The sequence below is a fragment of the Neofelis nebulosa genome, chromosome 15 (assembly GCF_028018385.1).
Source record: "Neofelis nebulosa isolate mNeoNeb1 chromosome 15, mNeoNeb1.pri, whole genome shotgun sequence".
Lineage (NCBI taxonomy): Eukaryota > Metazoa > Chordata > Mammalia > Carnivora > Felidae > Neofelis > Neofelis nebulosa.
Genome location: NC_080796.1, coordinates 41,220,452 through 41,232,976, shown reverse-complemented (window position 1 = coordinate 41,232,976; position 12,525 = coordinate 41,220,452). Strand labels below are relative to the sequence as shown.

The 12,525-nt window shown below is 52.4% G+C and overlaps 1 protein-coding gene across 3 annotated transcripts in view; it reads right to left on the bottom strand.

The window, feature by feature from the left end:
* The window catches only part of PLXNA2 (plexin A2), a 207,053-nt gene that overhangs the window by 65,430 nt on the left and 129,098 nt on the right, over window positions 1–12,525 (bottom strand). For all 3 annotated transcript variants that reach the window (XM_058701455.1, XM_058701454.1, XM_058701452.1), the window contains exons 5-8: window positions 7,901–8,001; window positions 4,508–4,631; window positions 2,646–2,799; window positions 1,916–2,012 (exon numbers count right to left, since the gene is read on the bottom strand). In XM_058701455.1, coding sequence (XP_058557438.1) covers window positions 1,916–2,012; window positions 2,646–2,799; window positions 4,508–4,631; window positions 7,901–8,001 — 476 coding nt within the window. The remainder of the gene's footprint in view (window positions 1–1,915; window positions 2,013–2,645; window positions 2,800–4,507; window positions 4,632–7,900; window positions 8,002–12,525) is intronic.

Sequence of the window (12,525 nt, the reverse complement as noted above, 5' to 3'; positions counted from 1 at the left end):
ATCCTTGCTGTAGCACTTATCCCCTGGGGGCCTTAGTTTACCATATTAAAAACAGAGGGTTGAACTTGATTCTGTGACTTTTTGCTACGAATGCCGGGAGCAGAGAAGGGTAAGACATAGTGTTTGGGGTAAAATGGAATCTTTGCTGTCCAGGAGATCTGCTTTTTTCTTTTTCTTTCTTTTCTTTTTTTTTTCTTTTTTTTTTTTTTTTTTGGCTAAAACTTGCTGCCTGTGACTGCATTTCTGTTGCCATAGCAATGCAAAGTGGTGACATCACAGCAAACAGCCACGGAAATGAGGGTGCTTCTCACAAACAATGAATTCCATCACCGCTGTGTTGGAGTTTGAGAAGGCGGTTGGGGGTTTCTTTCTCCAAGATGCTTGCATTTCCCCTCCAAACTGGGTTAGCTGGGATTGGGACGCAGTGGTCAGTGGGCGACTGTTCTTCAGCTTCAATACTTACTGCCCTGCACCCCCCACCCCCCCAGGCCATTTTTACCACTTGTCCTGTCGATCTCGGCACAGCTATTGACTTGTCCCGATGGGGCTCAGCTGTGTCTCCTTCCTTAACTACTGCAGGGACCCTAAAACTCCAAGTAGATGATTCTCATCATCAAAATCAAGATCAGAGGAGGGGAGAGACTAAGGAGGACTGGCTCATTTGTCTATGTTAATGGCTAATGATCCCTTTTGGGCTTAGCCGCAAACAGGCCCTCTTCCCATGTGGACTGCTGAACTCCTCATGTCCACTGCCGGGACCCCACAGGCTTGACACCTTGGAGTTACATAGACCTCAGGTTGTTCCTGTTCTGGGGAATGGAAAAGAGGGTCCATGGAATATTCCCAATTATTGCTCTGCTTGGTATGGAATTGTTGCTTGATCTCTCTCTTTGTGGAATGGCCATGGTCACTGGTCCAGTGGCCTTTACGTGGCCCTATTATAGAGACCTGTTTCCCTCTTTTTAAATTAAGTAGCATACAAGTTCCCAGTTTGTATGGGAGGAGCCTCAGTTTTTCTTCCAGAGAAGATTGTTAGAAGCTAAATATGGGTCTTTCTTCCTGCACAGCTGCAGAATCTCATACCTTGTGGGCATCCACCGCTGGAGATAGCTGGTGAGGTCAGCTGGGCTCTATCAAGCCCTTCTGGAGGCTGCTGGTTTGGTCTGGTTACCCTCTCCTCTTTAAAAAGTTGAAGGCTAGGGGTGCCTGGGTGGCTCAGTTGGTTAAGCGTCTGACTTTGGCTCAGGTCATGATCTCACAGTCCATGAGTTCGAGCCCCGCGTCAGGCTTCTGTGCCGACAGCTCAGGGCCTGGAGCCTGCTTCGGATTCTGTGTCCCCCTCTTTCTCTCTGCACCTCCCCCCCTCGCACTCGATCTCTCTCTCAAAAAATAAGTAAACATTAAAACAATTTAAAAATTTGAGGGCTGGATTTGGACCACAGTGGAGTTAAAGTCTCCTCTCCCCTCCCAGCCTGGGGTCATTACATCACATCCTTCTCTAGGGGTAGCTGTGTGCGTAGCTGCCTCTTAATGAGTCCCTCTCGGCTTGGTCGTGGAGGATGTGTCTAAACTCCATCCACTGTCCATCTCCGCGCTCAAAGCTACCACCCGCTGGTCTGAAATAGAGAAATTTTCTTACGATCCTTGGGCCATGACCACTGCCTTCACTTCACACTTTGTTCTTACTGTCCTGGCTTGAGAACTGGGGGAAGGGTGGTTGGGGAGCCAGGCATGGGGGTCTGCATGAGATCAGAGGCCGTGGAGAGTGAATGACATTCCATTGACTCTCACTGAATGAGGCAGACAGAACTGAGGGCCTGGGGGGAGACTGGGAGGTGAATACAACCCGGTTCCAGCTTGGAGAAACGCCACACCCACAGCCAGGCCCAGAGTAAGACTCCCGGTAAGTACTTACAGTTGGTGGGCGCTGCAGTTGTAGAACTTGAACTCAGTGCTGACAAACATCTTCCCTGTCTCCTTGGATCTCAGCTGCAGCTCTAGCCCAAACCAGTCTGGGGGGGGGGGGGGCGGGGAGAAAGGAGAAGGTAGCAATCTGGGGGCCCAGTGGAGAATCTGGGTATAATCCATTAAGCCACTGCAGGGCTCTCTTGGGGCACGACGCTGCCTGAGTTGTCTTTGGTCCCAAGAGAGTCCCTTTGGTCCTGCTGAGACACCCATCACGGAGGCCCAGACTGCCCCACACCCCCTCTTAGGGAAAACAGAATGAATCCGATCCCACAGAACCCCTTGCTTTTGCTGAGGCATGTTCAGTTACTGAAAGCCTTTCAGAAATATTAGGCCAGAGCCCCTCAAGCCCCCGGTGCCATGGGGAGAACCCCGCTGAAAATCACTGGCTGCAGCCCTCGGAGGGAAGTCTGGAAACACTCTCGGCTCACTGTGCAGACTTAGCCCAAATGGGAGCAGGGGATTTCCTTCTTCCGGAATTTCACTTCGGGGCATGACAAGCAGCTTTCAAACTCAAACGAGTTATATCATAAGCCCGTATTAGGGTCTGCAATATGAAGACGTGGTCAGGCAACTTTTGTGCTGGTACTCACCACCCCCCATCCCCTGTGCCCTGTACTCTTGGCCGTTCTGGTAAGGGCAGTCCCTGGCATGTGACTCTCATGGCACACGCTTCTTACCTTGATCCAGAGGGATGACAGGGACATCCTTGGGCCCCGGTGAGATGCAGATGACCTGGCTCCCAGACACCTGTCCGTCCACCTCTGTCAGGTTCCCAAAGGCACAGGAGATGCCCGCAGACAGGTCTGGAGCATCACTCACAACCAGGCTGAGCTGTGGGAGGAGCAAAGAGGCCGAGGATCAAAGAGATGATGCCGCAGGAAGAGACCCAGGGACTCAGGAGACCTGGCCCTGCCGTGGCCGGGTGCTCACTAATCTCCCCAGACCTCATCTGTTAAGGCAAGACACTGGTCCAGATGATCTTCCGGCTTTGACACGGAACAGTTACAGCAGCCCTGACAGCAGTCAATGGTCTTTATTAACATCATTATTAGTTTATTTTTCAATCTTGCCCCGCATCAGAAAGGACTGAGTGAGGGGCACTGGAGGGAAAGTTACCACAGTCCATCTCGGACCCTCATCATTCTGACATGAAACTGTGAAACTGGAAAGCAGGTCATGAGCTGAGCCCTTTACAAACAAGTCTTAACACTGGTTTACCAATCTGGAGGTTTACCACGTTGGGGGAGGACAGCCTAGCTGTTATTCAGGGGCTGCTTATCAGGTCAGTGGGGGTCCTAGGAGCTTCTGCTTCTCTGTACCCCCCTACCCTGGGTGCTCTGCTCACGGACAGCACCCCTCGAGTAGGGCAGTGGCTCCACAGGGAGCTGTGGGGGTCAGAGAAAGCAAGGGACTCGGACACCAGCCTCTCGGAGGATGTCTGCTGCTGTCTACGGGTTCCAATGATCTAGGCCAGCACCTCCCAGCCTTTACAAGTTTGAGTGCCCTCCTCGGAAGCGTAACAATTCCTCAGACTGCCAGAAATGAGTTTGTTCTCAATGACCACAATAGAACATCTAAGCGGTATTTGAAACAACAGGTAAAGGATCTGAAGACCGGCTTCCTCTAGCAACAGGGAGTGGCCACAAGGGTTCATGGGGACAATACCCCCACCACCCCCGCGGTGGCCTCCAAGTTGGGAGCCACTAGGTAGGTCTCCCTTTGTCTTCCTACCAACACCTGGCTGCATTTATTTGCAGTGGTTTCTTAGCACAATGAGTGTCACCTAGCCTCTCCAGGCATTTGTTTGCTGCTGAATCGCTGCCCCAGTTTCGTTTCCATGGGGCCAGAGACTTAGGTACAAACTCCCCTATTTGTTCCCTCAGCTCCATGGGAGCCAAAACCTCCTGGTGGGGATGAATGAACAGAAATCTTGGAAGGTTCATTAACTAATTAACATCCGTAAATGCTCATAAAACCTTCAGAAGGAAATGATCGTGCAGGGCCTGAGGACATGAAATATTTTGGGTTGTACCTCGACAGGTGGTTAAGGGCTATTTTCTTCTCTTTAATATTCTCTTTAAGTGCATACTGGGCTGTGAATTAAGTCTCAGTCTCTTTGTCTCTGTCTCTCCTCTCTCTCTCTCTCTCTCTCTCTCACACACACACACACACACACACAACTCTAAGGTCTCTGTGAAAAATGGTAGGTGGAGGAATGTAAATACAGCCTACAGTGAAGAAAAATGCGTTATTTCGTATCGGGTTGCACCATATCGTAGCTGTTTGTTACTAAATGCAACATCTAGATTTACAAAACAGATCAACGGGTGATGAGTTTGCAGGGAGTGTGGAGAGGGGCTGTGCCCTTTACATTAAGAGTTATCATAGGGTTTCTCCAAACACAAAGTTTCCTTGGAGCCTTTAAAGTGTGCTCCAGTCACCGACACACGTGCAAGTGTTAAAGGAACACACGCACACACGGAAGGGCGCTCTGTGCCTGTCCCCTCCACGAGCTCCCTAGGTAGGATGAGTTACTTACCAGGCGGCTGTGTTCAGACACTGAGATGCTGCTGGGATGCACCTCGAGGCTCATGCACTGGCTGATGCTGGCGGCAAATCGATTCGGTTCCCAGGCCCGCTGGCACTTGTCCCTGCGGGAGCACCTGCCGTACACACAGATTCACAAGAGGTCAGGCCACGGAGACCCATCTGTTTGGTTCCACTGTCCCCTGGGGGGTTGTAAGAGGGGTTTGCTGCTCTGAGGCTTGTGGCTTGTCTTCTCATTATGCTTTTCACTTACCCCAGAGGGCTTGGGTGACTCCCAGATGGTCCTGATGGCAGTTAAACACAGACTAAGAGGAAGTGGGATTAACTCTCAATACAGGAGGTACAATTTTGGCATAAAGAATAGCTCCTGACAGATAGTATCTTTATAGGATGTTCGGTGAGCAACGGTGGGACATTTGGGGAATGTGAGAATTAGCACACAAGAGGCTAAGGCTAAGGATATGGGCTTTGGAGCCAGTTTGCCTGGATTCTACCTCCTCTCCCCCAGATCAACTGCATACTAGCTGTGTCCCTTTGGGCAAGTTACTTAGTCTCTCCGAGCCTCAGTTTCCTCAACCATAAAATGGTGAGGATAGTGACATTACCTTACCTCATAGGGTTATTATCAGGATTAAATCAGTTAGTACTTAGAAAATGGGTTTTAGGCCCTTATGATAATAATAATAATGATGATGACTCTTCGTGTTATTATTCTACTCCAAAAAAATGGAAAAATCTGGACAAGTCTTAGCTGTATCGGGCGGTGCACATGTGATCTTGGGGCTGGATTAATGGCTCTCTGAAGGCAGGGACCATGTTTTATTCATTGAGGTATTCTACCTGTCACATGGTATATTTTAAATAAATATTTGCGGTGTGCAATAATGCCTGGAGACAGAGAGACAGGCCAGGAGTGTCAGCCAGGGCTGCCTCTGTCAGAAAGCCGTGTGGCCATTTCTCCCGACAGCTTCATCCCTGGCTGGAGGCTCTCTGCCCAGTGTGGCAGGTGGGCATGGTGACGCCTGCACGCAGGAGCGTGGGGCTGTCACCGGTGTCACATGGGAACACGCTGTAGGGCCCGGTGCTTCTCCAACCAAGTAGCCACCGAGATACAAGATGCCACAATCCCACAATCCGGCACTGATTCCCACCAAACTCCCCGCCCCCGCCCAAGCCCCTCCCCTCTTCCTTTCCAGGCATATAATGGATCTAAATATGAATGCTGTCAAAGAAAAGAATTATTGAGGTTTAAGTGAATCCTTAAGATAGCTCTAAAGTGAGCTCTTGACTGGAGCCTTTATCTCATTGACTCACTGAAATGGCTCTTTTTTATCATACTATTTATGGCAACAGTCCTAACAGAGATAAATAGCCTTGGAGACAATAACAGACTTGCAAGAGCAAGGCATACAGAAGAGACAGGAAGGTTTCAAATCCCCCCAGACCCAGAGCCTCTTCAGCAATCTCCCTCGGCCTCTGCCTCCGTTCAAGTCCAGCGGGTGGGCCTGGGAACTAGAATGGGCCCATCGTCTGCTTTCCGTTACCTAGGCCGGCCGCCAGTGGCAGGTGGGAGGGCACTGCGGGGGCGTGGGTGACCGTGAGAAAGATCTAAGGGGAGAAAGCTCTGGAAAGAAACAGGAAGAAGCTTGTTCCGGAGTGCTCCTGGTAGGCAGAGGTGCCAGAAGAAGAGATGAGCCCATAGGTGGGAGGGACTGATTGTCTGCCACAGGTAGAGGACAGAGGAAATCACAGGCAATCCTGATGTGGCTCGGCCCTTCTAGAAGCCACAGCCTACCCAGACAGGAGCACGACAGGGGTGGTGTGCGGCCACCGGGAGACTCAGGCACTGTGGTAGATCAGTGGCCTCCGGCGCAGGCTGGGGAGCACGGTTGTCGGTGCTGTTGAATAAATGATGATCCCCCATCTGTAAAGGGGTGTGTCCTGTGTGACAAGTGCACCGGCACAGAAGCGGGGAGGGCCAGGCAGGGGGCAGGGTGCGGATGGTGTGGCTGCACGCCCACAGCACAGGGAGGGGACAGGTAGTCTAGGACACTTCCACAGAGCGGGGGCAGCTGGCAGGTTCTCCGGAGGAATCAACCCTGCTGGTGGGAGATTCAGCTGGCTGGCCGCTCGGCCTCACGGAGGGGAAACAGTTTTAGCCGCCTTTGCCACTCCTGGGGCGTCGGAATCTGTACCACTTGTCTGACCTGAATGGTGACTCCCTCACTGCCTGGGTTCTGGTGAGAGCATCGTGTGAGTGTGTGTGTGTGTGTGTGTGTGTGCGCGCGCGCGCGTGCGAAACTTCTGGAGGAGTCTCTTACCTCCAAACCTAAGCAGGGAACCCAGTATTTGTGGGCTCAAATCCAGTCCGGATTTTGCATCTGTGAGGCGCCCGCTTCCCTCCCTCCCTCCGTAGCCCTCGCAACACCTGCTGCAGAGGCTGGAAGCCAAGAGCTATTGTGCAGGACCCTGAACTCTGGCCCCCCCGCCTCCGCCTCCACCCCAAACCCGGCACATTTCATGGAGACGCTTTGCTGGCTGGCACGAAGCCACAGAGCTTCCAGCTCCATTGGGGAACAGAATTCCTGGCCAGCTCCCCTCTTTGGGTTGTCACCCTACTCCCTCCCTGGGGGCTCTTGGAATTAGGAAGTTTAAGTGTGATTTTGCATTTCTATGGAGCTGGGGGATTCTACCGGCAGGGATGCGTCTGAATAGGGGTGTGAGGCAAGTTAGAGTGAGGTGCAGACTTCTCAAAATCTTGAATTAATGAGGCCAGAAGGGTCCTCCCAGAGGTTCAGGGCTCATGATAACTATTTTGATTCGGAGAGCCTATTCTGGGCTTCCGTATTTCCAAAACATTTATTATTTCATTGAATCGTCACGGCTTACCTTCCAGGTAGGCATTATTCCTATTCAGCGCCGGGAAAGTGGAGGCCCGGGGCAGCCAGTGCGGCATGCACAGACACGCAGCGGCTCGCTGGAGTCCAGGTTCCCCCACCCTAGCACACCGCCATCTGCACGCTGACGGCAGGGGGCACCTCGTTCAGGGTGCACCGGGGAGGTCCTCGGGGGTTCTCCACCCGCCCTCGTGAGTTCCGCCCGTACCGCTACCCTTCCCCGTGTCGACAAGGTGCAGCTTCAGAGAAGCCAGGAGGGCAGAACTCGGACATGAAAGCAAGGCAAAGGCACTAACACCGGGAAGGAAGGACCCCCCCCCCCCCCCCCCCCCGCCCTTGGCCTCTCTTCCTGCTCTCCAACCTCGATGAGAATTACTGGAAATTCCCCTCTCCCCGCGCAAGCCACTGTCACAGCCTCATCAACCCTCCCAGGAAAGCACCTGGTGGTCTACACCCCGGGCCCTTTTTCAGAACGCTCCCCAACTTACATGTTGTGCAAAGCACACCAGCCGCAGTGAGGGTCCCCCGAGCTCAGACACTCCCCACAGGTCGTGTACTGTTCACAGGACTCCACGGGGACCCTGGTGATCTGGCAGAGAGACGAAAGAGAGCACGGTTAGATCAGGTAGGGATGACACCTACCCACACCTGCAAGGTCACTGCCCCGAAAGAGGTGACGCTAGGGGATAAATCGATGGCCGTTCTGTGTTCTCATCTGTGTGCCTGGTGCGGGGCGGGCGGGGGGTGGGTGGGGGGTGTGTTTCTGGGGCGGAAGACGCAAGGCCGCTTCTTGCCATCGCCAGAGGCAGCAGCAAATCGTCCTGCGTCCTTCTGCCTGCCACCAAAGTCCTTCTGCCTGCCACCCAAGTCAGTGAGGGAAATGGGCTTGCGGTAAGTGCTGAAAATGGTTAACTCTGCTGAAAGCCTATTGAGTGCCACCAACTTGTCTCTGAAGGGCTTTCAGCTGGGCTTGGGCTGAGACATCCTGCCCGCACAGAAAAATTTATAAAGGGAGAGAAGGAGAAACTTTTCCTATCAAATAATATTCATTGCATGGCAGTCTCTTTACAGCCAACCAAACATACCACCTGGATCCAATTATCCCATTCTCTGATGTCTGCATTCAGTTTTTCTAGTAAATCTCGCATCCTTTGAAAAGGCTGGCTACATGGGAACATCCGCGGAGATGAGCTGCCTGCCTGATTCCGCCTTGCTGGGGAAAGTGACAATTTACCAACCAAGCCCCTGTCCCCCCACTCCAAGGGTGTAGCCCCAGTGAACTCCTGTCAGCTTCCCCAACAGGGACTTGAGCCAGGCCTGTTTGGACCGGGCACCTCCACCTGTCCAGCGTGTGTGACACTCAGGCCAGGTAAGGGGGCCAGAGGACAGAAGTCCTCCATTTGTCACGCTAGGTACCACCCCTGGCTGGGGCAGCAGGGCTGCTGGGCTGCGAAAACCACTGGCCGGGCTGGGGATGGGTTGTCCTCTGTCGGGGTACAGAGGTCCCCCCCCCACCGGATGCGCGACCTCAAGTACAAATGCGAGCCAGTGTCCTATCGCACGGTGCTCTGCCTCTGGCAGAGGGACAGAGGATCTGCGAAGGCACTTTCACAGCATCATCCTGGGAGGCTTGGGATACATCTCACGTGCTTATCTAGCAAATGTTTATCAGATGTCATTAGAGGGAGGCTCGGGTGCCGGGTGAGAGAGAAGTGCCAGCCATCAGGGCATAGATCCTGCCCCGCAGAACTCAAGTCCGGTGGGAGCTTGTTACTGCAAAGATGGAGCTCCTCACATGGGACGGGGGTGAACTTATAGGCGGGGTGCAGGGTACAACCTGTTTGGAGAAGGGGCCACTGGGATAAGCAGGAGTCAGGGTAGTAGTGGGCCCACGCACAGACCCAGAAGGGCAGCGCGAGAAGTGATCATCACGAGCAAAAGTAATCGTGGGTAAGTTCAGCATAACTCAAGGGTGTACCCCGGATGGGCCGGGGTGAGACGCAAGGGGGGTGCACTCGGGGACCAGACGATGAAGGGTCTCGTGCACCAGCTCCCAGGAAGCGTCCTTTCTATGTCGGGTGTCCCTCCTTCCTACCACCTCATAACACCTAAGAGTCACATGACAAGGCTTTCCTAGAAGTGAGTGGCATAATCAGCTCTAAACATTCCTAACCTCCTTTTGGTAACAAAAATAAAGAGGGGCGCCTGGGAGGCTCAGGCTATTAGGTGTCCGACTCTTGGTTTTGGCTCAGATCATGATCTTGTGGTTCGTGGGTTCGAGCCCCGCGGCTGCTTAGGATTCTCGGTCCCTCTTTCTCTGCCCCTCCCCCATCACGCTTGTGCGCTCTCCCTCAAGATAAATAAATAAACTTAAAAAAAAAAAAAAAAAGAAATGCAGGAAGGATAACTGTAAAGCCTTGCAATTCAGTTGAAAACACTGGTAGCGTAAGTGGAGGCTGGTCTGAAATAGCTCCTGTGTACCCGACCTGAGGGTTTGCATCGACTCGATGCCCAGCGTGCCCTGACGGGGTGATATAAGAGCTCAAGGGGCTAATTTGTTCATGGGCTGCAGAAATAATGTCAGGATGGAGACAGGCCACCCCACTCTGGGGACTTCCCAGCTCAGGCCTCTGCTCCAAGAGCGGCGTTGTTCAACCGGGTAGATCCTTCCCCGAAGAGTGGCTAGGATGCGGTCTGATTTAGATGCAGCATCCAAGGTACAGCTTATGGATCTGGGATGTTTATTTAGAGGTGGCCATGGAGGCGGTTTCCCAATGTTCGGAGGGCGGCGATGTGGCCGCAGGACGACTCATGGGTAAGAAGTTTCAGGAAAGCCCAACCTAGGAAAGTCAAGGCTGCCCAATAACGCAAAGCCCTCACTTCCGGAAGGGACTCCTGTCACTGGTATGCGTAAGCAGAGTCGAGGCGACAGGTGTCTGGAAGGCTGTGAAAGCCATTGCTGCCCTCCCTCCGAGGGAGGCCGCATTTGTCCTTCGATTCCGATGTTTGGGATTTGATTTCCCACGGTTTACCTAACTCCTCCCCGAGACTGTTAGGATTTCTGCCCTGAACGACTTGGTACAGTTAAAAGCGAATATCCAGCCATTGCCACCAGCCACCCACCAGCCACTGGCATCACATTGCCTTAAGAAGCAATCCTTCCCCCCTGACTCATGGCCTGTGATTCCTACAAGGAGCACCCTTCTGGAAGGTACCTGCCAGGCACTCTCCTAGTGTGCCTCTCCTGGGCCTGAGGCTCTCAGCCCTTCAGGATATCTGTGACCCCACTGCCTGGGATGGCTTCCGCCTGCCCCCTCCAGCCCACCCTCTGAGGCCTGAGCGCAGCAACCCAGCGCCCAGCCTCCCTTTCTTGGGTTTCGGGATTCGCGTGAGTGATGTCTGCATCTGGCTGGAAATTAAAACAACTGTCTGCATTGCATTCGGCCCGTCTGTCAAAACACAGCCCGGCTCTCAGCAGCTGGGAAAGGGGGCCCTGAATGGGAGCAGTGTCCCCAGCAACAAAGCCCACTTTCACGCCAAGTGCCACGGAGATAGTGAGAACCCTGTTCTTCTCCAAACATGAAACCAAGAGCACAACTATTTTTCCTGTTTCCTGGGCCCTCCTGGTGGGAATTTCTCTCTTTTTTTGTAATGCACTGAGTGGAAGAGAGAAGTGAAACAGGAAACTTATGGGGGGGGGGGCGGTTTAAGACTCGAATGATGCCCTCCTCAAAGATGTAATAGCCGTGCACAAACCAGAAGCCAGAAATGTCACAGGGACCGGGAGGAGACCCTCAACGTGACATGTTTCTGTGGGTTCTCTGTCTTTGCTACGTTCATGTGCTTCTATATTCATTCATCAACCGATACTCACGGACCACATCCTACATACAGGCCAGCACTAGGCACTTCGGGGTAATGAAAACAACAGCCGCAGTAAAACACAGCCATCACCTTCAAGTTGCAAACAGACTAGCAATAAAACAAGCAAACAAACAAACCAACCCCAAGAAAGTAATGTGTGTTCTAAGAGAGGCATTGCAAGAGAGCTGAGGGAATTCAGAGCAAAGAGAAAATACTTTTACGTCTTCTGGGTCCAATGCGATAGCCACTCTCTCTTGCGGTTATAAGCATCTGAAATGTGGCTAGTTCAAACCGAGATGTGCTATCAGGACACAATAAACCCTGCGTTTTGAGGATTTTTGTATGGAAAAAAAAAAAAGGAAAATATCACATTAATAATTTTTTATTGAGACGTTAAAAAAATGAAAAATTTCAAATATTGGGTTAAATTAAATCGATTATGAATGTCACTTCTTTCCCTCTTACTTTTAAAAATATAGCTACTAGGGGCGCCTGGGTGGGTCAGTCGGTTAGGCGTCCGACTTCGGCTCAGGTCATGATCTCGCGGTTCATGGGTTGGAGCCCCGCGTTGGCCTCTGTGCTGACAGCTCAGAGCCTGGAGTCTGCCTTGGATTCTGGGTCTCCTTCTCTCTCTGGCCCTCCCCCACTCCTGCTCTGTTTCTCTCTCTCTCTAAAAACATAAATAAACATTAACAAATTAAAAAAATATATATAGCTGCTAGAAAAGTTACAATTGTACACAGAGCTTGCCCTTGTGGCTTGTGTTTTATTTCCATGGGACGGTGCTGCTCTAGAAGGGGGTCCCAAGCAGGCTTTGTGAGAAACAAGGCACGTGCCCGGGTCCTGAAGGGTGACTAACATTGACGCAGATGAAGAACGTTCCAGGCGGGAAGACCCCTGTGCAAAGGGGAAACAGAGTTTCTTCAGAAAACCTTGTGTGAGAGCAAGGGAGCACTGGGTAGAAATCTGGAAGGGCAGGTGTGGGTTCAGCTGGAAAGGAGGGAGAAGACCACAGAACTGGGGACATATGAAGTCTCTGAGCTCTCCAGCCTGCCACCTCTCAGCCAGGAGAACGTCCTCCAGAAAGAGGTGGCCCTGGACCTCTCTCAAGGAGCAATGACTCTCGATGCGGGGTCCTGGACCCAGCAGTGCTGGCATGACCTGTGAGCTTAGGAGACAAGAAGATCCAGAACCCGCTGGGTCAGAAACTCTGGGATGGGGCCTGAGAAATGGTTCTGACAAGCTCTCC